Source organism: Hemiscyllium ocellatum, chromosome 11 (genome assembly GCF_020745735.1).
Source record: "Hemiscyllium ocellatum isolate sHemOce1 chromosome 11, sHemOce1.pat.X.cur, whole genome shotgun sequence".
Classification (NCBI taxonomy): Eukaryota; Metazoa; Chordata; class Chondrichthyes; order Orectolobiformes; family Hemiscylliidae; genus Hemiscyllium; species Hemiscyllium ocellatum.
The window spans coordinates 17,829,634-17,855,564 of record NC_083411.1 but is presented as its reverse complement, the minus strand read 5'-3'; the positions used below and the strand labels follow the sequence as shown (position 1 = coordinate 17,855,564).

The window sequence follows — 25,931 nt, the reverse complement described above, 5'->3', positions numbered from 1 at the left end:
ACAGTGGCCTAACCAATGTCCTGTACAGCTGCAACATGACCTCTCAACTCCTGTTCTCAATACTCTGACCAATAAAGGAAAGCCTTCTTCACTATCCTATCTACCTGCGACTCCACTTTCAAGGAGCTACAAACCTGTACTCCAAGGTCTCTTTGTTCAGCAACACTCCTGAGGACTTTACCATTAAGTGTATAAGTCCTGTTAAGATTTGCTTTCCCAAAATGCAGCACCTTGCCTTTATCTGAATTAAACTCCATCTGCCACTTCTCATCCCATTGGCCCATCTGGTCTAGATGCTGTTGTAATCTGAGGTAACCCTCTTCGCTGTCCACTACACCTCCAATATTGGTGTCATCTGCAAACTTACTAACTGTACCTCTTATGCTCGCATCCATATCATTTATGTAAATGACAAAAAGTAGAGGGCCCAGCACCGATCCTTGTGGCACTCCATTGGTCACAGGCCTCCAGTCTGAAAAACAACCCTCCACCATCACCCTCTGTCTTCTACCTTTGAGCCAGTTCTGTATCCAAATGGCTAATTTTCCCTGTATTCCGTGAGATCTAACTTTACTAATCAGTCTCCCATGGGGAACCTTGTCAAACGCCTTACTGAAGTCCATATAGATCACATCTACTGCTCTGCCCTCATCAATCTACTTTGTTACTTCTTCAAAAAACTCAATCAAGTTTGTGAGACATGATTTCCCACGCACAAAGCCTTGCTGACTATCCCAAATCAGTCCTTGCCTTTCCAAATACATAGACATCCTGTCCCTAAGGATTCCCTCCAACAACTTGCCCACCACCGACGTCAAGCTCACTGGTCTATAGTTCCCTGGCTTGTCCTTACCAGCCTTTTTAAACAGTGGCACCACGTTTGCCAACCTCCACTCTTCCGGCACCTCACCTGTGACTATCAATGACACAAATATCTCAGCAAGAAGCCCAGCAGTCACTTCTCTAGCTTCCCATAGAGTTCTCGGGTACACCTGATCAAGTCCTGGGGATTTATCCACCTTTAACCATTTCAAGACATCCAGCACTTCCTCCTCTGTAATCTGAACATTTTGCAAGATGTCACCATCTATTTCCCTACAGTCTATATCTTCCATATCCTTTTCCACAGTAAATACTGATACAAAATATTCATTTAGTATCTCCCCCATTTTCTGTAGCTCCACAGAAAGGTCGCTTTGCTGATGTTTGAGGGGCCCTATTCTCTACCTAGTTACACTTTTGTCCTCAATAGATTTGTAAAAACCCTTTGGATTCTCTTTAATTCTATTTGCCAAAGCTATCTCATGTCCCCTTTTTGCCCTCCTGATTTCCCTCTTAAGTATACTCCTACTTTCTTTATACTCTTCTAAGGATTGACTCGATCTATCCTGTCTATACCTGACATATGCTTCCTTCTTTTTTTAACCAAACCCTCCATTTCTTTAGTCATCCAGCATTCCCTATACTTACCAGCCTTCCATTTCACCCTAACAGGAATATACTTTCTCTGGACCCTCGTTATCTAATTTCTGACGGCTTCCCATTTTCCAGCCGTCCCTTTACCTGCGAACATCTGCCTCCAATCAGCTTTTGAAAGTTCATGCCCAATACCGTCAAAATTGGCCTTTCTCCAATTTAGAACTTCAACTTTTAGATCCAGTCTATCCTTTTCCATCACTATTTTAAAACGAATAGAATTATGGTTGCTGGCCCAAAAGTGCTCTCCCACTGACACCTCAGTCACCTGCCCTGCCTTATTTCCCAAGAGTCGGTCTAGTTTTGCACCTTCTCTAGTAGGTACATCCACATACTGAATCAGAAAATTGTCTTGTACACACTTAAGAAATTCCTCTCCATTTAAACCTTTAACAGTACGGCAGTCCCAGTCGATGTTTGGAAAGTTAAAATCCCCTACCATAACTACCTTATTATTCTTGCAGATAGCTGAGATCTCCTTCCAAGTTTGTTTCTCAATTTCCCTCTGACTAGGATGGATTTGTGGTTATAGTCACTCCCAAGTATTTTGGTTTCATCTGAATACTTTTAAGGTAGAGTTTAATTATTGATAAGAAAGGTTGTGAAAAGTTATGAGTCCTACAGGAATTGTGAAGGAATCAGAATGGGAATCAGAATGGCCATAATCTTACTGAATGGTGGAGTAGGCTTAAGGGAGTGAGTGGCCTAGTCCTGCTCTGAATTGATTATTTATAGGGTTGATGCATTTGGAAACGATGGGTCGAATAGCCTATTGCTATATTGTAAGTTTCTATGGTTCTATAATTTTCACCCTGACCTGCATATGTAATGTTTCCCAAAATGCAGGATACAATGGTTTGAATGATTGATGACCTTTCTATTCTCACCACGTTACTGTGGGGCAGGTTAAAATGTTGTAGAACAACAATTCATCATGGAATTAAATTACAAGAACGGCCATTTGAGAATAAAAGCATTGTCAGTGATCTGAAATGCACTGTCACTTAGAAAGTTGCACTGTGTGAAATGTACAAAGGGTGCGCTGCCGCACTCCGCCAATGTTACTTCAGCAGCAAATCGTTTTGCTGACAAAGGACAGGCTCGGCAATGTTGTGGGAACACCGTGACCTCCAAGTTCCCCGGTGTTGGAGTTCCACTGCTGTCCCTGCATCCCGGCTGGGTCAATATCCTGGAATTCCCCAAATTCACGTGTTGATGGCAACATCAAGGACTGCAACGATCGAGGGGAAACCTGAGCAGCTGCCAGCCCGGACAACTGAAGGATATGCAATAAATTGCCCTCAGGGTGCACATCCATCCTGAGGAACAATATTATTTCTGCTAATTTTGCAGCAACATCGCCGTGTGCTTTTGAAGAGATCTGGAGCTTGCAAAAAATGTTCCCCGGATATGGTTTCATTTCCAAACATCCGCTCCGTCTCCCCCATTGTCATTTCGGATTGCACTTGCCTCACGTTGAATTGATCAGCTCCATTCCTGCAATACACAGGCGCTGGGTGGCTGTATCACCTGATTGACTGAAGGGGCAATGTTCTTGAGTTTAGAATTAAAGGGAGGCGGTTCCTTTGTCTGCTTCCACCCTGGGACAGCAGAGCTGGGGAGGGGAGAGGGGGATGGAGCAGCAGGCAGAGTGAAGTGAAGTGGGATAGAGTTCAGTATCGTGCCCATTTCAAGCCCGGAGCCCAGGGGCTGGGCTGAAATGTGGGGGGGCTCAATGCCAAGGGAACCCTGACGCATGCGCTGACGCCCACAGGCAGTGTAGCAGTGAGCAGCTGTGGGTGGGATCGAACCGTGCAGGCAGCAATTCCCATTCTCCTGGGGGAGGGAAGGACACGGCCGTCTGAGTGGAGGGAGGGAGGAAGCAAGCGAGCAGAAAGTGCAACATGGCCTGACTGTGCTGCATTTGTGGAGGCTTGAGGAGAGGTGCGGTCAGAGCAGCTCAGGATGCAACGGCCACTGAGTCAGCAGCAGAGTGCATTGACCCTGCATGACTCCGTGGGTAAGCCAACAACCCGCGTTGTCCATTGCCACTGGGAATTAGACTTAACTCACCATCTCGTTGCCCACATGCATACCCTGCTTGTGTGTGCTTTACCAACATGTTGTCATTCCAGTTTTGGGGTGTTTTCTCTCTCTCTCTGTCTCTAACAGGATCTGACCGCTGTATCTTTTATACAGGGCTGTTCAATAAAAGGAAAAAAGCTTCTCTCCTGGTGAGCAGTGCCCTCCTCATCGCCTCAGTGTTGATTCTGACTGTCGGCTTGGCAGCCACTACAAGAACTCTCAATGTTTCAGTTGGAGGTTATTACCCGGGCGTCATTGTGAGTAAACTCTTTTTTAGGAAGGAAGGATCTGTTTATTTCAATACTTTCCAATTGATTGTCAATATCTAATTCATGAATTCTGGTCGCTGGCTGTTACTTTGCTTTTGTTTAACTGTCTAACAGCAGTGTGTGTTCTGTTTTAAAGTGTGAATAGAACTTCGCTTGTCTTTACAGTGCCGAGTGTTTCTGGCACTTAAATCTGGCGAGGATTTTGTTTTTGCCTTTCATGATCACCTTGACACGGCTGTTTTATATGACCTAACTTTTAACGACTTAATTTGAAAATTGTACTTCAATGCCCTGTCATGATATAATTCATAAATCCGTTCAGGAGAAATCTTTTTCAACCCAGAGAATGGTTAGGGTGTGAGAGTTGCTGCAACTTGGAGGAGTGAGGCAGATGGGGAAGATGCATTTTAAGGGGAAGTAGGGGAGATGGAGTTAGATGCAATAACAGATGGGCTATTGGTGTAATCTTTCCAAGTCTGTATAATGCTACAGTGGAGTCCCAGAGCAATTCAGCTGCTGGGTTTTTGACTTTACTGGGAAAGGATAGTCTGGCAGTGTAGTTTGGATAAATGTCATACCTTTTTGTTGAAGGTTGCAACCTGTGAGTGTTGGAAGAGAAAGCTGAATTGTTGAGTAATGGACAAGACAGAATATGGAGGTGACCCTTATGATTTTGCTTGCGATTTGATTTATTGCTGTGGTGAATCTAGATTAACACCAAGCATGTAGGTGAAAATGAGGACTGCAGATGCTGGAGATCCTCTGATTAAGACTAGAGTGGTGCTGGAAAAGCACAGCAGGTTAGGCAGCATCCGAGCAGCAGGAAAGTCGATGTTTTGGGCAAAAGCCCTTCATCAGGAATGAGGCTGGGAGCCTCTGGGGTGGAGAAATAAATGGGAGGGGGTGGGGCTGGGAGAAAGTAGCTGGGAGTGGATGGGGGGGGGGGGGGGGGTGGTAAAGGTGATAGGTCAGAGAGGTGGGAAGACTGGCAGTCCTCACTTTCACCTAGTTGATTTTAACCTTACTGCGAATCCTCTTGCAAGGATGCCTACCTTGAAGAAATTCTCCTCCTCTCTCTGCAAAGATCTGTGAGTTTCTCTCTCTCACTGCAACCTACAGGTCACCTCCTCTGCCCTGAAGCTTCACCAGTTTCCTCATTTCCCCTCCCTCCACCTTACCCCAGTTCCAACCTTCCAGCTCAGCAGCATCCTCATGACCTGTCCTACCTGCCAATCTTCCTTCCCACCTCTCTGACCTATCACCTTCATCCCCACCTCCATCCACCTATTGCACTCTTAACTACAGTAAGGGATGAGCTTGCCTGATGTTAGCATGAAGGTGAGATTTCTGCTCCTTTCCCTGGAGCATGTCTAAGAGAAGCTGCCCAATGGGATATCGGGTAGCTTTAGTCCTAGCAGTGCCAGCTAGGGGCAGTGGCTGCTGCTGAAACTACTGGCAGTTCCCAGTGCTGAGGAGTTCTGATAAGTCTGGGTCAGAGATCTCCCAGAGGTGGCTTAAGGAGATAGCCAAGTTCAAGAATCCAGAGAGAAGAGTTATTTGTTGATGTGCTTCGGACCAAAAGAGATTCCCCCCACACCCCCCCCCCCCCCCCCCCCCACACCCCCCCCCCCCCCCCCACACCCCCACCCAAAGCTCTCCAGCAGACCACATAGCTATTGCAGTCAGATCCCCTACATGAAAGGGCCTTCCCTCACTATGTAAAAGTCCACTGGCACTGCGATGAGGTCTTTATGCCATTATCAGTTGGCCACTTAAGGATCTCAATGGGGCCAAACACAAGTGGCTCACCTGGTGCCACCTTTGTATAGTTTTAAATAGATATGGAGCAGGCAGGCTGCCTAATGAATTTTACAAGCCTCCCTGCCTTCAAACATACTGGTGGAGGAGTGTAAAGTCCAGCCCTGGTTTAAGTGGCCATGTGAGAAAAATATGAAGACATGGTGGCTGAATACAGCGATATGGGGTGTCAGTAAACATTCATGTGGTGATAGTGGAGTGTAGAGGATCCATCAGAAAGAGGGATGGTGAGGCACTTCACTCAGCTGGTAAAGGCCGACATATGGTCTTCGCTGCCATCAGGAAGCTATGTTTGTGGGATTACATTGAGGGCCTGTGAATGGAAAATCCGTAACTCTGGCTGCAATTTCCTGCGGCACGTTTGCTGTGGACATCCAGTGGTTTGCTGGCTGTGGACTGAGCATGCAGTAATAGGATAGTTTGTGAAGCATTATAGGGGGCACAGAGGGTTCAAAGGAAAGATGCCTACCCAGAGGGCTAATGGGGATATTTACTGACACCCTGTCTCGCTAATGCCCAAATTTAGCAATACTGTTGAGAGCTGGATTTACAAATGATGTCTGGCAACATCTGATGACCTGCAGTGTGGCAGAGCTGCAGCTTATGCTGCTTGTGTGATATATGATCTTAGCATGGAAACACTATGTCCGTTCACACACCCATGATAGTGATGTAGTTGTACCTTTCTCTGTATTGCATAATAAATAGTGAAACTCAAGTGGTATAGAACATTAACAGAGAATTTATCCTTTTGAACAGAATGAAAATCTGAAATTATTTTTTAAAAATCAGGAAAAACAATACATTGTATTTTGATTCAGTTTTCACTCCGATAGCAAGTTGGTGAAAATTATGTTGAAATGGTGAGCTATATTATTTCCCTTATAGGAAATGTTTAGTCTTTTCATGTGTACAGTGCCTCTAGAAGCCCAGTAGTTCAGTGTGTCCCCATACAGTGACTTTCTGAATGCATTCAGGTCATTGGGGAGGTTCGAAATGGGGATTAGATGCCTCTTGCAGAGAGAACCATATGAATGACATGTGAGGTGCAGGAACTATGAAACAGAAATGGAAAAAGTTGTAAAATTATGAGGTGGGCGCTAAAGGGAAACCGAAAATGGCATGGGCGGGGCACTTTTATTTTGGTCACTTTGACACATCTGAGTATAATTCATTTAAGGGAAATGCATTTGTACAAGTCTTTTTAATTTTCTAAAAAGTCCTAAGTTGATTTCAAAATAAACTTGCACTTGATTTCTCTTACAGTACCAAATCTGACCTTTATTCATTTTGATATTCTGAAAGAGTGGAATTCTTTTTGAAAATTCAGCAACACCAGAAAATGCAGGCAATGTCAACAAGGCACAGTGTGAATTTTTAAAACTGTAGTGGTTTGGTTAGTTTTTGCACTGAATAATTTTCATTTGGTTTTGGATCATTTCAGCTTGGCTTTGGATCATTTCTTGGACTGATTGGGGCAAATCTGCTTGAAAATAAAAGACAGATGGTAAGTGAAGGATTTTCTAATGGAATCCTGCTGCATGGTCTTCAGCTGTAGCATATTTATCCTTCAGGCCCTGTAAAATATAGAAATATGCATGAGTGAAAGTGTTTATCAGTAGTTGTCTTTTTCCAATATCTCAATATAAAAAATGGATTAACTGGTCAAACTAGTCAACAGCAAAACGTTGTCAAGTTCTGAGTAAGAATGAATTGACCCAAAACATTAACTCTGATTTCTCTCTATAGATGCTGAGCTTTTCCAGCAATTTCTGATTTTGTTAAGCATCTGCAGATCTTTCTGTTTTTATTTTCAATTAACTAGTCAATGAGTATTATATATGATTGGTGTAAGTGAATCAGAAGTGAAGCAAAGTGACGACGCTCAGTTTAATGGATTATAGTTTAAGGACTCACCAGGCTAGACTGAAGGAATTTTGCTTGAGTTATAAATATAGTTGTCTTGTCACTACCTCTATTGTGTTTAATATGCTGTCTGTTGCTTCAGCAAGACTTGTAACAAAGACTTCTGCTTCAAGCTTTTCAAATAGTGAGAAGCATGTAGCAATTTTTATTTATTTCCTATTGCATTTTTAATGTTGCCCCTCTTAGGACCTAACATTTTGGGTCAATGTGCCAACCCACCTACCATCTGACATGCTGTTGTTTGGTGAGTTGCTGGAAAGTTCGCCAGCAAAGACCAAGGTGTCATTCTCTTCCTTCACTCTAAAGAGGGAAGTGTCCTGTACCATAGGCACTTGTTCAGAGACAGCGATCTTTTGATGACATTTGACTTATGATTATGGAGCTGTTTTAAATTGTAGACCCAAATGCATGAGAAATCTTCATCAAAAATGTTGCCAGGTAGTCGGATAAAATAAATATGATTAAAAATTAATTAAATGTAAGTAAAGCTCTCATGAGTTTAGCAGCTCACTTAGTCTTGGACAACTCAGTGGCGTAATCCTCTGTTTTGAGTCATTGTGTCATGACCCCAAGACCTACTTCAAAATTTGAACAAATAATCCAAGTTAACATTTCTGCATAGCTTGAGGAGATGCCATCCTTTAAGTAAGGTGTTAGATCAAAGCCCTGTCTGTTCCCTGCAGGTTAATGTGAGAGTCAAATCATGGCATGTTTTAAGGAAGATCATTGGTGTTCTCACAGAGCGCTAGCCAACAGGCAGTCCTGAACAAACACCACCGAAGTCAATGTACCTGATTATTTATTGTTTCTGTCCAGTGTACAATGCTTAATGTTAAACACTAAGCTTACAATATATTTGTTGTCTAAAGTTGGCTATGGAAATGGATTAAGAGGTGATGACTACATGAGAAATGGCAGACATTTAAGCAGATGTTCCATAATGCTAAGCAAAATCATCTTCTGGTCAGAATTGGTGTAGTGGACAGCCAAGAAGTTAATCTCCGAGTACAACGGGACTTTGATCAGATGGGCCAGTGGATTGAGGAGTGGCAGATGGAGTTTAATTTAGATAAATGTGAGGTGCTGCACTCTGGTAAGGCAAACTAGAGCAACACTTACATATTTAATGGTGAGTTCTGGGGTGTGTTCCGAACAAAGAGACCTTGGAGTGCAGGTTCATTGTCCTTGAAAATGGAGTCTCAGGTAAATGGGATAGTGAAGAAGAGATTTGGTAACTTCCCTTTATTGGTAAGAGCATTGAGGAGAGGAGCTGGGAGGTCATATTGCAGCTGTACAAGATGTTCGTGAGGCCAATTTTGGATAATTGTTTAATTCTGGTCTCTTAACTGTAGGAAAGATGCGAAACTGGAAAGGGTTCAGAAAACATTTACAAGGATGTTGCCAGAATTGGAGGTTTTGAGCTATAGGGAGAGACATATTTGTTGTCTAAAATAGGCTGGTGCTATTTTCTCTGGAATGTTGGAGGCTGAGGGATGATCTTATAGAAGTTTATAGAATTCTGGAGGGCATGGATAGAGTGAATAGCCAAGGTCATTTCTCCAGGGTAGTATGGTCCAAAACTAGTGGGAATAGGTTGAGGGTGAGAGGGGAAAGATATAAAAGGGACCTAAGGAGCAACTTTTTCGTGCAGAGGGTGATGTGTGTATGGAATGAGCTGCCAGAGGAAGTGATGAAGACTGGTATAATTACAACATTTAAAAGGCATCTGGATGGATATATGAATAGGAAGGGTTTTGCAGACTATGGGACAAATGCTAGCAGATGGGACTAAATCTATTTAAGATATCTGGTCGGCATGGACAAGTTGGACCAAAGGGCCTGTTTCTATGCTGTACATCTCTATGACTTTAAAATGAAAGACTGAATGAAAGAGATGGCCCACCCTTGGTTAACAAGGGTGTTCAAGGAGAGAATCCAAACAAAAACTAAGGCATACAAAGTGATGAAAACTAGTTGCAGGCCAGAGGATAGAGAATCTTTTAGAAAACAGGAGCAGATGACTTAAAAAGCTAATAAACAGAGTGAAAATTGACTGGGAAAGGCCATCACTGAGGAGAGGGTGCTGGGGAAGCTGAGAACTCTGAATATGGATAAACCACCCAGACCTGATGGACTACACCCCAGAGTTCTGAAGGAGATAGCTGAGGAAATTGTGAAGGTATTGGTGATCTTTTAGGAATCACTGGAGTCAGGGAAGATCCCAGAGGACTGGAAAATGGATAACGTAACACTCCTGTTTAAAAAGGAAGGGAGGCAGAAGACCGGAAACTATAGGCCATTTAGCCTGACCTCAATCATTAAGGTTTTACAGTCCATTATTAAGGATGAGCTTGCAGAGTAATTGGAAGTGGAAAAAGTGAGGTCTGCAGATGCTGGAGATCAGAGCTGAAAATGTGTTGCTGGAAAAGCGCAGCAGGTCAGGCAGCATCCAAGGAGCAGGAGAATCGACGTTTCGGGCATGAGCCCTTCTTCAGGAATGAGGAAAGTGTGCCAAGCAGACTTGGCACACTTTCCTCATTCCTGAAGAAGGGCTCATGCCCGAAACGTCGATTCTCCTGCTCCTTGGATGCTGCCTGACCTGCTGCGCTTTTCAAGTAATTGGAAGTGCAGGGTTAAATAGGATTGAGTCAGCACAACTTCATTAAACAGAAGTCACGCCTAACAAATCTGTTAGAATTCTCAAAACAGGGCTGGTACGCATGATGTATTTAGATTTCCAGAAGACCTTTGAAAAAGTGCCACATGAGCGGATCTAAGTATTATGTTAGTGTAACGTACTGGCATGGCTAGAGATTTGGCTGACTGGTGGAGAGTAGAGATAAAAAGTGTCTTTTTCATGATAGCAACCAGTGACGAGTGGAGTTCTTCAGGGATCCATGTGGGAACAAATGTATTCACGTTAGACATTAATGATCTGGACAAAGGAACTAAGGGCATTGTTGCTAAGTTTGCAGGTGACACAAGAATGGAGTGACAGGTAGTTCTGAGGCAGAAGGGATGGGTTAGGAGAGTGGGCAAAGGAGTGGCAGATGGAATACGATGAGGGAAAGTGTGCGACTGTACATTTGGTAGCATAGAGGCATAGACGTTTTTCTAAATGGGGAAAGCTTTGGAAATTTGAAGCACAAAGTCACTTAGGAGTTCTAGTTCAGGCATCTCAAGGTTAACATGCAGGTTCAGTTGGTGGATAGGAAGGCAAATGAAATGTTTGCATTTATTTTGAGAGGGCTGGGACACACTGCTGAGGCTGTGTAAAGCTCTGCTCAGATTGCATTTGGAATATTGTGAGCAGTTTTGGGCCTTGTATCGAAGGAAAACATTGGATGGGGTCTAGAAGAGGTTTAAAAGAATGATCCTGAATTGAAAGACTAGTCATATGAATGGTTGAGGACACTGGGTAGATTATGGGAACTTCTGATTGGAATTCACAGAATACCAAGAAGCCTGGATAGAGTGGATGTGGAGAAGATATTGCCGCAGAGATAAGGACCTGAGAACACAGCCTCAGAATGAAGGAACTCCTTTAGAACTGAGATGAGGAGGAATTTCTTCAGTTGGAAGGGGCTTAACAGGTTAGATGTTGGGAAGGTGCCTTCACAAGTTAGGGAATTTCGAAATAGGGGCCATAGTTGTAGAATAAGGGGACACTCATTTAATATTGAGATTTGAAGGAATTTCTTCTGAGTGGTGAATATTTGAAATTTATTTACCCCAGAACTTTGTAAGGTTATGTCACTGAAAGCATTTTAAGAAAAGGCGAATAGACTTTTGAAGTATCTGAGAGTTAAGTATTTATGAGGTCATGGTATAAAAGAAGAATTGTGAATCAACCATGATCTTATAGAATGCTGGGCAGGACTTGATGGGCTGAATGGTCTACTGCTACTATTTCTGTTGTTTTTGCGTACATAAGAAATGCTCAATGAATGTATATTTTGTTTCCACAAGTGGAGTTACTAGATGTGAGCATAAGAGATACAGTTAGTAAGTTTGCAGATGACACCAAAATTGAAGGTGTAGTGGACAGCGAAAAAGATTAACTCAGATTACATTGGGATCTTGATCAGATGGGCCAATGGACTGAGAAGTGGCAGATGGAGTTTAATTCAGATAAATGCGAAGTGCTGCATTTTGGGAAAGCAAATCTTAACAGGACTTATACACTTACTGGTAAGGTCCTCAGGAGTGTTGCTGAACAAAGAGACCTTGGAGTGCAGGTTCATAGCTCCTTGAAAGTAGATTCGCAGGTAGGTAGGATAGTGAAGAAGGTGCTTGGTATGCTTTCCTTTATTGGTCAGAGTACTGAGTACAGGAGTTGGGAGGTCATGTTGCGGCTGTACAGGATATTGGTGAGGCCACTGTTGGAATATTGCATGCAATTCTGGTCTCCTTCCTATCGGAAAGATTGCGTGGAAATTGAATGGATTCAGAAAGGATTTACGAGGATGTTTCCAGGGTTGGAGGATTTGAGCTATAGGGAGAGGTTGAATAGGCTAGGGCTATTTTTGCTGGAATGTCAGAGGCTGAGAGGTGACCTTTATAGAGATTTATAAAATCATGAGGGGCATGGATAGGATAAATAGACAACGTCTTTTCCCTGGGGTGGGGAAGTCCAGAACTAGAAAGCATAGGTTTATGGTGAGAGGGGAAAGATATAAGAGACCTGAGGGGCAACGTTTTCACACAGAGGGTGGTACGTGTATGGAATGAGCTGCCAGAGGAAGTGGTGGAGGCTGGTACAATTGCAACGTTCAAAAGGCATCTGAATGGGTATATGAATAGGAAGAGTTTGGAGGGAATTGGGCCAGTTGCTGGCAGGTGAGACTAGATTGGGTTGGGATATCTGGTCAGCATGGATGAGTTGAACCGAAGGGTCTATTTCCGTGCTGTACATCTCTATGACTCTCTGATGCTACTGCTGTAAATAATGAGCAACAAAGCCTTGAACTTGTAAACCAGACTGGGAGAATTAGTTTAAAGTTGTGTAGCATGAACCAGCTAATGCTAATCTGTTTAGCATTTTGAGTATTTCTCTGTAAAATGTTTTATTGATGCAATTCCTTTTGTTGTGAGAGATCTCTGTTTAAAGACATAAATGTGCTTGCAACCCTTTGAAATGAAGGTAGGAATTCCATCAACAGTTGTCACAGATAAAGTAGCTTCTTTTGTTCCATAACCCAATCAGTGAAGCAGATCTAGCTACATACCATCAATGTCGCCTTCAGAATTTTTCAGTTATGAAAGAAATTCCATTCTTACATTAGTAGTTGTTAAGTCTCACTGCACAGATTCTCTTAGATTTTGACTAATACAGATATTATAATAAATCTGTCAGGTTGATCTACAAAATGTGTTTTTCTTTGAGCCTGCATGGAAGAACATGGAATTTGCGAGAATTAACAGTATCCATTTTTGTTTAGAAAAGCAGTTGAAAATAATCCTATAAAATTGTCAATCAAGCAGACCTTTTAGAGTATCAATAACAGAAACTATAAGCACTTGACATTCCTTTATCTTGTGCAATAAAGCTTGAACTCTTAGTCAAGCCTCATTATGCATTTTTGTTAGAGACAATTATGAATTGGGTTTTTTTAAGCATTTCAACACAATGTAACCATTCAGCTGATAAATATGTACAAAGTATATATAGTGAATAGGAATGGAAGACAGGAAAGGAATAGGGATGGGTGGGGGCAAGAGTTGTCATGGAGAGGATATAGGTAGGACCTTGCAGCCTTGTCTTTCAAAAACATCCTGAATCCTTCTCAGAGAGGCCATGAGCCAGGAATCATGGGGAGGCTGATCTGACTCCAGGAAAATGGTCAGGGTGGGTGCAGTGAGATGCCCATCCCTGCAGTGGAGCTGGCCAGGTTGAGAGAGCAACATGCAAGTTTGCAACCTGAACCTATTTCTCTGCCAGCTTAAATTGGGCCAATTGGAATCTTGGAATGTGGTTCAGTGGCCATTTTGAGATAGGTCCAGAGTTCTTGCTTATGATACCATGAAAATTCAAAATGTTAAAAAAGATGATCTCTTTGGATCTGCCCACTTAGGTTGAATGACATCCATGATCATTAAGAAAGCGAAAGGTGCAAACAATATTATGTACTTGATTTGAGAAAAAGTATTTGATAAGGTTTCACCTTGTGGTAATGGCCAAGGTAAAGTGAAACCGAATAGAATGCAAAGTGTAACACCAAACAGACCATGGTTTGAGAAAACATAGGGAAAGATAAACATTAGTAGGAATTCCTCAAGTTGAAAATAGATTAATTAGAGAGATTAAAGACATTAATTTGATTAGGCTTGTGATCCTTGGTATTTTAATATGTATGAATCATTTAGATGTGTGAATGTTGACATATATCCAAATTTACAAATGATACCAAAGTTAGGAAGCAGATCAGATAATGAAGAATACCACAATGCCAATTAAAAGGATTTGGATCTTTTACAAAAGCAAGATTGCTTAGATAACTGGGACAGAAGGAGGTTGGAACAGCTTTCACTGTAGTTAAATGTAAGATAATTAACGTTGTAGCAAGGAAACAAAAAATTAGTGTGCATTAAATGGAGCAGAGCTGATTAAGAAACCTAGGGGATGAAATGACTTCTGAAAATAGAATCACATTGAAGGCAAAATTGTTTTTTTTTCATTAAAGCTATTAATAGGAGACATTTCACCTGCCATAGGGATTCTGACGCAGTTCTCCTGTGAAGGTTGTCAGTATTGTGTATGGTTGAGATTTTTTCGGTGGTTCATAAGGCACTTTTTTTTTTAAATTATGAAATCTGGGTTTTGCTGGCTGGGCCAGCATTTGTTGTCCATCAGCAATTGCCCTGGAGAAGGAACGGTGATGTATTTCTGAGCCAGGGTGATATCTTCGAGGAGAAAGTGAGGACTGCTGATGCTGGAGATCAGAGCTGAAAATGTGTTGCTGGAAAAGCGCAGCAGGTCAGGCAGCATCCAAAGAGCATTCCTGAAGAAGGACTCATGCCCGAAATATCGATTCTCCTGCTCCTTGGATGCTGCCTAACCTGCTGCGCTTTTCCAGCAACACATTTTCAGCCAGGGTGATATCTGACTTGCCAGGAAACTTGAAGTGGTAGAGATTTGTTTTTTTTTGGAAGGTATCATTTAAGGATCTTGGTGAGTTGCTGCATTGCATCTCATAGATGGCCCAACCTGCTGTAACTGTACATTGGTGGTGGAGGGAGTGAACATTGAAGGGATGGGATGGGATGGGATGCCGATCAGGTTGATTGCTCTGTCCCTAATGACATCAAGCTTCTTGTGTTGCTGAGTCTACATATCCTGGAAAGTGAAGTTTGTTCCCTGACATTGTGCCTTGTAGATGGTGGACAGGGTCTGAGGAGTTGCTTCCTACAGAATTCTCAACATTTAACCTATTTTTGTAGCTATGATTATATGTGGCTAGTCAAGTTCAGTTCCTAGTTTATGCCCCCACGATGTGATGATGGGCGTTCCCGCGATAGCAGCACCACTGAATGAGAAGGGCATGTGGTTGGATTCTACCTTGTTGAAAATGGTCATTGCTTGGCTTTTGTGTGGCGTGAATGTTACTTCTTACATTTCAGCCCAAATCTGGACATTGGCCAGGTCTTCCTGAATATGGGACGCACTGCTTCAGTATATGAGGAGCAATGAATGAGATTTAGCAATCTGCAACGATGCACTATCCCAATCACAACCATCTTCCTTTGTGCTGGTTATGATTCCAATCAGTAGAGAGATTTCGCCCCCACCCAACCTCCAATTGACTTCAGTTTTGCTAAATTCTGCAATGTTACCTTCAATCAAAGATTGCCTTGATGTCAAATGCAGTCACTCTCCCCTCACCTCTGAAATTCTGTCCATGCTTGAATCAAAGGCTGGCACATTCAGTGATGCCCAGATCCCACGAGTGAACAAAAAATTTTAAGAATGTTATTGCTGCATAAGTGCCACTTGCCGGAGCCATCAGTGACACATTCCAACACCTTGCTGTTGATTTCAGAGTAGATGGATGGGTGATATTTGTCCAGCTTTTTGTGGGAGAGGTACACTTTGGCAACCTCCTACATTGTTAGAAAGACACCAGTACTGTCCCTGGACTGGAGTGGCTAAATTGCATTAAGCGAAGAATTAAGAACTTCTGAAGAGATTGTTTTCCATTTAAATAATAAAACAAAATTGCTGGACAAACTCAGAAGGCCAGGCAGCAGTCATGGACAGAAACAGAGTTAAATGTTTCAGGCTGAGATGACATTCCAACAGAACTATGGAAGGGTAGAAATGTAGGTTGTTTGAGTCAGTGGAAAGTCAGTGGTAGGATGGAGTGCAGAAGAGAGTAAATAACAAAAGTGAGTGGTAACACATATAGTATGGTGAAGCTGGAATAGCCCCAGAGAACTCTTTCCTATTTGATGGAGACAACTGGTGGTAGTTTAATGAGAAGGTCACCATACGTCAGGTGAGATCGAGAACACAGGACCTTCAAGGTAAACTCACTCAGTACTGGAATTGAATCTGTGCAAACTTGCCACCCAGTCAACTGAACTAACCTACCTCCTTCTAGAGATATAGTACAGAAACAAATGTTGTGTCCAAAAGAGATGTGAATGGTTAGATGGCAAACATCTGAATGCAATGTGAAGGGATAAAGAAAGGATCAAAAAGACCAACAACTCAAACCAAAAAGGACATGTGGGGCTGAATCTTGGGTTTTATTTTGACTAAGTGCGTTTGGTTTGGAGTGATTCCCCCACCCACCGCCCCCTCCCATTTGGCCAAGTGAGTTTTCTCACTAAGTCTTACCAAACTCACTATCAATTGCTGTTCTGGACCCTAGGGCAAGTATTGCATCTGATTTCCATCCTGTTAATGGTACATGCCATTCTTGGAGTAACAGGCCAGTCACCGGATATCCCAGAATTGACCAGCATTCATGGCAGAGGCACCATCTTTAGAAGCTGATTGTGCCCATTGTCAATTACCTTTTCTACTCCACCAACCTTCTCTCTGATTCCTCACTGTGTCTCTCCTACCATCGCTATTGCATGCAATATCTTCCCACTCTCCTTGACCCTGCCCCTACCTGCAACATCACTAACCTTCCATGCCCTCTGCTGCCACCTTACTCTCTTGGAGCACTTACCCGTTTTCACCAAAAGCAATAGCTTTGCCACCCACTTTCATTTTCCATTATTCCTTCCTCCCCTCTCTCAGTTCTTTGTGGAAAAAAAGCCCATTATAGGGCAAAAAGAGTCAAGACGGTTGGTGTGCTGTCCATGATTTGGCTCCTCACTCCTTATGAGGAGGGAATCCTGAGACTGTTGGCCCCAAACAAGGCCTGGACTAGTACCAGAGGTTGCCTTAACTGTGCCAGGACTCCCTGAGAGATGTTAGCCCCTTGACTTGGCTGAGGTCCGCTGATGACTATAGCAAGCCTCCTGATTTTCATTGTCTGTGCTATGCAGCACAGCAAATGTCAGTGATACAAGTCTGTTGAGAGGTAACCTGATAGAAGTGTATAAAATAATGTGAAGTAATAGAGTTAATAGTAGTTGTCTTTTCCCTAGGATGTGGGATATCAAGACAAGGGGGCACATTTTTAAGATGAGAGGAGGGATTTTTAAAAAGACATGGGGTCAATTTTTTGTTAATACAGAGGGTAGTTTGCATCTGGCCTGAGGAAGTGGTAGATGTGAGTACAGTTACAACATTTAAAAGGCATTTAGATAAGTACATGAATAGGAAAGATTTGGAGGGAAATGGGTGAGACGAGTTTAGTTTGGAAATATATTCGACATGGATTGGTTGGACTGGAAGGGTATGTTTTCATATGGTATCTCTGGCTGAGGGGGCTAAGTGCAAAAGGACAGGTCAGTACTGGGTTGTCAAATGACAAGTAATATTTGCACCATGTGCCCAGCAATGACCATATAAAACAAGAGTGTATCTAACAATCTTTGACCTTCAATGGCAGTACCATTGCTGAATTCCCCACTATCTCATCCTGGGGATTACCTTTGACTTGAAACTGAATTGGGTGAGCCACATGAATACAGTGACTACAAGAGTAGATCATGCTGCAGCAAGTAAGTCACCTGATTCCCCAAAGCTGTCTGTCATCTACGAGGCAGAATTCAGGAATGTGATGGAACACTCCCCACTTGTCTGAATGCATGAAGCTCCAACAACACTCAAGAAGCTTGATACCATCCAGGACAAGCAGCTTGCTCGATTCGCACTACATCCACTTCCTCCACTTGACACACAGTAATAGCAGTGTGTGCCATATAAAAGATGCACAACAGAAAGGCACCAAGGCTCCTTAACCAGCATCTTCCAAACCCATGACAACTTACACTTAGAAGGACATGGGCAGCAAGTAAATGGGAACACCACCACCTGTAAGTTCCCTTCCAAGCCAGGCACCATCCTGACGTGTAAATACATCACCACTCCTTCATTGTCACTGGGTAAAAATTCTGGCACTTCCTTTTGAACAGCACTGGTGTCTCTGCACCCCGTAGATGGCAGTGGTTCAAGAAGGAAACACTTTTACTCGAGCATCAAAAAGTGGGCAACGGTTTGCTGGCCCAGCCAGTGACTCTCTCATCTGAGTGACAAATAAACAGAAGCCACCTTGGAAGCTGTACAAAGACAGTACTTCCTTTTTTGACATGCTATTCCACTACATTGAACAGTGTGAAATTTCTGCAGCAACATCTTCGACGTGTAAACTTTTGTGATTACTGGTATACATTTCAGTGTTACATACCCATTAAATGATAGATTTATGTTAACTACTGCCAAATCACCTTAGTGGAACCGAATAAAAATAACTTTTACTAAAGTAAAATCTCATTCCTTCAATTTTTTGTTTTTTAGGACAGAATTTCCACATTTCGATCTTTCTTTCACTTGGTGAGCTGGTGGTGGGTGGGAGGGGACATATGGAAAACAAGCTAATTTCAGCAAATTTACCGCAACAGTAAACACGAATTTCAGAAAGCAAAATTGAAAGCAATAAAGCAATGATTAAAATGACTAATTAATTAAAGAACTGTCCATTTTTAAAAATGCCAATCAACAGAGGTAACTAACTAAATTCTTTATCTTTTTGTTTAAGAAGCAACTACACAGAGAGGAAATACTCAGGCCAGTCAGATGGATGGGGACAGCAGTTGAGTTTAATTAACACTGACCTCGGTTTGCCTCTGATGGGGCACCCACAATTTGGTGGAATTCACATGGAAGTGGTTTTCCTGTGCTTTCACCCACACAAATGCCCCACTGTGACCCACTCATGAATGCCCCTGTCACTCACCCACTCAGCAATCTGCCTTCCCACTCACCCACTGCCTTCCCACTCACCCACTGCCTTCCCACTCACCCAGTCCCCAATTATTCATTCACTCAGTTATCCATCTAGCCTTTTCTCTCCTCCCCAAGCCATTGTTTCCTGAAAGCCTCCCAATCCCAGTCATACACTCACTGCTGCTTCAGGCCTTGGGCTGAGTTAAATTACTCACATTTGTTGCTCACTGCTCCTCCAGGCAATGCCTGCTCGTCCGCCACGTTTGATACTAATAAGTTCAGTCGTGACTGGGCAACTGTCTGATGAAACCCAACTTTGGCTGTTCCTACCAGTGACATTTGAAGAGTCACACAGATTAAACCTGTGATTTGCAGGTGAATCCACAGTTTAAATTCTACCGGAATCAATTGTGTTGTATGGAGAAGTTCAGAACCTACACTATACGATGATGTAGCATCGCTGTGGTTTTCAATACTGTTGTTATTTTTATTTTAAATTTGCTCATAGAACAAGGGCATTGCTGGCTGTTTCAGGATTTATTGCCAGTACGTAACTGCCCTAAAGAAAGTGGTAGTGAGCTGCCTTCTTAATTCAATGCAAATGACTGCTGTAGGTAGGTCCATGATGCTGTTGTGGGGAATCGCAGACACCCCCAACCCCGCAAAGGACACTGGAGGAATGGTAATAATATTTACAATTAAGGTGGTGAAGTGGTTGGGAGGGGAACTTGCAGGTGGTAGTGTTCCCATGTCTCCTCTGTTCTTGCCCTTCTAGATGGTAACGGTCATGAGTTTGGAAGGTGCTGTAGCTGGACTGTTGGTGAATTTCTGCAGTGCACCCTGTAGATATTACACACTGCTACTGAGCATCGGTGGTGGAGGGATTGGTTGTTTGTGGATGTGGTGCCAGTCAAGTGGGCTGCATTGTCCAGGATGGTGTCAGGCAGCTTGAGTATTGGAGCTGCACTCATCCACACAAATGTGGAATATTCCATCACACCATTAGCATTTTGCCTTCTATGCACTGTTGGCAAGCTTCCCAGCAACATTTCCAACAAAGCAAGGGATTTTCAGAGACATCTATGTGTCATTAATTAAATATTGGACTTTATTCAACCCAGTACTGGATTTATCTAACATTTGGAAAGGCAATAGCCTAGTGGCCTTATCTCTAGACTGCTCATCCAGAGAGCCAGGTAATGTTCTGGGGATGTGGGTTAGAATCCCACCATGGTAGATGGTGTAATTTGAACTCAGTAAAATCTGGAAATAAGAGTCTAATGATGACCATGAATCTATTGTCGATTGTTGAGGGAAACAACCCATCTGGTTTACTGATGCCCTTTAGGGAAGGAATCTGCCGTCTCAGCTGGTCTGGCCCACGTGTGACTCCAGAGCCACAGCAATGTGGTTAACTCTTAACTGCCCTCTGGGCAATTAGGGATTCCTGTTGATGAGTTACACTATCAAGTGTGCTGCAATCTCCTTATTATCACATCTGGCCCTGAGATTTGCATTTACACATATCTCTGTGCAGCACTGATGCCCGTGGTCTTCATAACTTAATCAAATTAAATTTGCACTTAAGTGAGGTCCTAATAGAAGCCAAACGATCCAGTACTTTTGTCATGTTCGCTAAATTATTTTCAGACCTCCATGGTGCAGCAATAACATGCCTCAAACTATGACTCAATGTTCCCTTAGTATTCCTGAGACAAATACACTTTCATTGTCCATGGTGCCTGCTGTCCTAATGCAACCCTTTCTGATAAAATGGTAAAAGAGAGGGTTTGACACTGAGCCCTTTTGGAGGATATCAGAGTCCCAATCAACTAAGTGAAAATGCACTTGAGAGGACTTTTTTGTTTTGATTCATTCACAGCATAAGGGCATCGCTGGCTAGGCAAACATTCATTGTCCATCCCAGAGAGCAGTTAAGAGTCAATTACATTGTTGTGGGTCTGGAATCACATGCAGTCCAGACCAGATAAGGATGGCAGTTTCCTTCCCTAAAAGACATTAATGAACCAGATGGGTTTTTTTTTCCCCTGACAGTTGCTTCATGGTCATCATTAGACTCGTAATTCCAGATTTTTATTAAATTCAAATTCCGCCATCTGCCATGGAGGGATATGAGCCCAGCTCCCTGGAACATTACCTGGGTCTCTGGATTAACAGTCCAGCAATGATACCACTAGGCCATGCCCTCCTCTTTTGCAGGAAATTATATATAATCACAATTAATAGAAGGCCAAGAACAAGATGGTTTTTGTTTTTTTTATTTAAAACACATCGATAGGCCAGTGAAGATTTGATCTTTTTGGTTTACGAACCACGTTTCTTTCCCTCTATGTCTTGTGGATGTGGTGATACTCCTCTCTCTGGTTCTGCCCTGATTAGCTGTTCGCTCATTATAAACGCAGAGCTTTCAGACAGGGACACGCACAACTAACCTCTTTTGAATACTTGCACTGATTAGTGCAAAGTAAGGTATGAAATCAAGGACTGGAACTTCTCCAAGATTCAAACATAGCCTCTTTAAATCCATTAGGTTAAGTGGTGAACTTAAAGTCCTCATGTGGACGCTGAGGTAATAGTTAAGCCATTAGGCTTCACTTCAAGGTGAATTAGAAACAGTATAAATTATGTAACCTCGTCTCAATCATTGCTGTTTGTACCAGGCTAATACTCCCTTGACAAAAGCAAAGTACTACAGATGTTGGAAGTCTGAAATATAAACTGGAAATACTCAGAAGGTCTGGTGGTATCTGTGGAGAGAGAAACGGAATTAGCAATTCCGATCAATTTATTGTCAATTACACTGCTGTAGCATTACTACACGTCACAACCAGAGACTTTTCCATTTGAGATAATACAACTCTTGGTCATGCCAAATACTTTTGAGTCAAATGTAGCTGTCTGTATGTCTTTGTTTTCGATGTATTTATCTGGCTGTCAAGACAGTCCGTTCATCCAGAATAAGTGCTGCTTTCTGATTTAATTCTGTTGATTTTGCATTAGGTAACTTAATCTGTCCCGACCATGATAATGACCTGTACAAGGGATCTCTACACCGACTGATAGTTCAAGCGCAGAACACTAAGTCACAGAATTCTTATGGCATGGAAGCAGGCCATTCAGCCCATTGTGCCTGCACTGATTCTGTTACTCAGTGCCAATCTCCTGTCTTTTCCGCACATCACTTCTATTCAAATAATTACCACTGCCATCTTGAATGCCTCAATTGAACTGCTGCCACCAAATGTTGGAAATGGGCTGAGTGTAGATAACACCGATGTTAGATAGATTCCAGTCTTTAGAACTGATCATTGATTTAAGGAGTACAGCTTTAGCTCTAAAACACTTAGAATTTTGTGCTTTCACACTATTCTTGAAAGTATCTGCCTTGATTCCCTGTAAGGGAAAGCTTGCAGGATTATTCAGAAGCAGTAGGGCTAATTGGATAAATCTCTTCAAAGATCTGGCATTGGTGCATTGGTCTGAATGGCCTTTCCTCCATCGTAGATGTGGAGGATGTTTGCACCCTTTACCACTCTTCAAATACTGAAGTAGTCCATGCTGTCATACAGCAACACCTGTATAACATTCAGGCTTGGGCTGAAAAGGGACAAGTAATATTCAAATCATTTAAGTGCCAGGCAATGACTGTCTCCAATAAGGGAGAATCAAACCCTCACTTCTTGGTATTTAATGGCTTTGCAGTCCCTCAATGTGCCGCTATCAATCTCCTGGGGGTTTCCATTAACTAGAAACTGAACTGGACCAGCCATGTAAATATTTTCACTTCAAGAGCAGGTCAGAGGCTGGGAATTATGTGACAAGCAACTCTCACATCTCGGCTTTGTAAAGTCTGTCACCATCTAAAGGCACAAATCGGGACTGAGATGGAATACTCTCCATTTGCATGAAGACTGTAGCTCCAACAACATTCAAGAGGGTCAGCACCAGCCAGGACAAAGCACTCCATTTGATTCATGTGCCATTGAATGTGTTTACATTCACTCTGTCCACTAATGATGGACAATGGCCGCAGTGTGTACCATTCACAGGAATGCAATGCAACAACTCAGCAAGGCTCCCTCAGTGTCGTCTAACCCCATGACATGTCCAGAAGAACAAAGACAGCAGATATCCAGGAACACCACTACCTGTAAGTTTCCCTCCAAGCCACTCATCATCCTGACTTGGAAAAATATTGCTTCTCCTTCACTTGTCATTAGGTCAAATTCCTGGAATCTCTTTCCTAACAACATTGTCAGTGTATCTACAATTTATCAGATTAATAATTTTACACATGCATTGTCTCTTTGAGCACAAGTTACAAATGGCATTTATTGAAATACATGCAATGTCCCCATTTGTGGTCTCCTTTCTTTTCACCTAACTACTGAAATGGTTAACTCTCTTTTTTTTCAGTGTATTCAAGGCAGTGTTTCAAATGGTCATGCAATCCATTTCATTATGTGCTTTTCAAAACAAAGCATAAAAGTTGTTTTAGTATTTGAATGTTCTGCCCAGGCAGGGATTTTTTTTTGTGTGTAATAATGTACGTTCTGTTTCTGTAGCTGGTGGCATCGATCGTGTTCATCAGTTTTGGCGTAGTAGCATCTTTCTGTTGTGCCATTGTAGATGGTGTATTTGCTGCCAGACACATCGTGAGTATAACTTCTTTCTACTGGTGTTGTTTTGCCAAAGAGATGCATTGTTATCAGTGTTTGCTTCCATAATACCTTCTGTTTTAAAGCACTTGAAACATATTTGTCTTCTAGTGATCTTTAGGCACTTACTGCTAAAGAATCCTAACATAAATTCATAAGGACAATCACCAGAAAAAAATAACTTTACATAATACATGTATATTTCCAAATTTACAGGATTACTTGAGAGAGTCTTGTTCCAGGAATGCGCAGTTTGTGCAGCATTTCTGGTGGTAATTTGTAGATGAGATGGAGATAAATGAGAATTGAATACAAAAGTAGGGAGATTATGCTTCAATTATACAAGGCTGTGATAGACCCCCACTGGAATATCAGGCACATTCTTGCTCACCATATTTAAGGAAGCATATAAATGCTTTGGAGACCGTTCAGAAGAGGTGAACTAAACAAATACTTGGAACGTGTGGGTTGTCTTGCAAGGAAAGATTGGATAGGTTTGGCTTGTATTTGCCAGAGTTTTGAAGAATAAGTCGCAAGTTGATTGAAACGTACAAAATCCTGAAGGGACTTGAGAGGGTGGATGTCTCCCCTTCTTGAGGAATATAGAATTGAGCAGTTAGCTGTTTCAAAATCAGGGGCTGCTCATTTGAAATACAGGTGTGAAGGTGCCAGTGTTGGACTGGGGTGGACAAAGTTAAAACATTGCACAACACCAGGTTATAGTCCAACAGGTTTGTTTGCAAGCACTAGCTTTTGGAGTGCTGCTCCTTCATCGGGTAGCTACCTGATGAAAGAGCAGTGCTCCAAAAGCTTGTACTTCCAAATAAATCTATTGGACCATAAGTGTTATATGATTTTTTAACTTTTGAAACAAAAATGAGGCAAACTTATTCTTAGAGGGTCGTGAGTCTTTGGAACTTTCTCCCTGAAAGGATGGTGGAAGCAGAGTCCTGGAAGTATTTTTTTGAGCCAGATATGTTTAGATTCTTGTGGACCAATGGGGTGAAAGATTATCAGGGATAGGCAAGAATGTGGATTTGAAGTTACATTAGAACATAGAACATAGAAAAATACAGTGCAGTACAGGCCCTTTGGCCCTCGATGTTGCGCCGACCGAGGTCTACCAAACCTACACTAGCCCAATGACCTCTATATACTTATCCGATGCCCGCATAAATAACCATAAAGAGGGAGAGTCCACCACTGATACTGGCAGGGCATTCCATGAACTCACAACCCGCTGAGTAAAGAATCTACCCTAACATACCCTAAAATTTGTGGGCGGCACGGTGGCACAGTGGTTAGCACTGCTGCCTCACAGCGCCTGTAGACCCGGGTTCAATTCCCGACTCAGGCGACTGACTGTGTGGAGTTTGCACGTTCTCCCCGTGTCTGCGTGGGTTTCCTCCGGGTGCTCCGGTTTCCTCCCACAGTCACAAAGATGTGCGGGTCAGGTGAATTGGCCAAGCTAAATTGCCCCTAGTGTTAGGTAAGGGGTAAATGTAGGGGTATGGGTGGGTTGCGCTTCGGCGGGTCGGTGTGGACTTGTTGGGCCGAAGGGCCTGTTTCCACACTGTAAGTCTAATCTAATCTAATCTAATCTAATCTGTCCTATACCAACCTCCCCTTAATTTAAAGCTGTGTCCCCTAGTAACAGCTGACTCCATACGCGGAAAAAGGTTCTCACTGTCAACCCTATCTAAACCCCTAATCATCTTGTATTCTGATCAGCCACTATTTTATTGAATGATAGAGCAGGCTAGAGTGGCTGAATGGCCTACTCCTGCTCTTGATTTGTTTTTTTTCATGTAAATTATGGAAATGAAGAAGTTTAGGGTAAATATTCCGTGGTTGTATTCTGCCTTTTGCACATGCACAATTTTATTTCTGAGCCCAAACAGAGACTATGAAAATTCTGCTCTTATGAATCTGTTGTATAGACATTCACTCTTTTCTGTTATTTTATTCTAAATTAATTCTTTTTAATCTTTTAACTTGAACAGTTTGTCTTCTGAACAAAAAATGGATCCCTTCATTCAAGTGCTGTCCAATGATTATTCACCTACTTAGTCACTTCATTTTAAAGGTGAAACTTGCTTCCCTTTTTACAAAGGGCCATTAATACAGTTGCAAGAAGGTCAATTAACAAACTGCTCACTGAAGGGAAATGCTGGAATAGTGGTAATGTAGTTGAGCTGGTAACTTCACAGGCCCAGCCTAATACTCTGGTGGGTGTGTTCAAATCTCACCATGGCAACTGGTGAAAGTTAAATTCAATTAGTGCTAGCCAGCCAGTGACAAGCATGACCCACGAGTGAATAAAACAAAATT

At 42.5% G+C, this 25,931-nt stretch overlaps 1 protein-coding gene across 3 annotated transcripts in view; it reads left to right on the top strand.

Moving 5' to 3' along the window:
• The first annotated feature begins 3,116 nt into the window (after positions 1–3,116).
• tmem255a (transmembrane protein 255A) overlaps positions 3,117–25,931 on the top strand; it is an 80,612-nt gene continuing 57,797 nt past the window's right edge. For 2 of the 3 annotated variants that reach the window (XM_060832050.1, XM_060832049.1), the window contains exons 1-4: positions 3,117–3,496; positions 3,676–3,818; positions 7,093–7,155; positions 23,508–23,597. In XM_060832050.1, coding sequence (XP_060688033.1) covers positions 3,442–3,496; positions 3,676–3,818; positions 7,093–7,155; positions 23,508–23,597 — 351 coding nt within the window. In that variant the 5' untranslated portion in view covers positions 3,117–3,441. The remainder of the gene's footprint in view (positions 3,497–3,675; positions 3,819–7,092; positions 7,156–23,507; positions 23,598–25,931) is intronic. The other variant, XM_060832048.1, reaches the window with a different exon arrangement.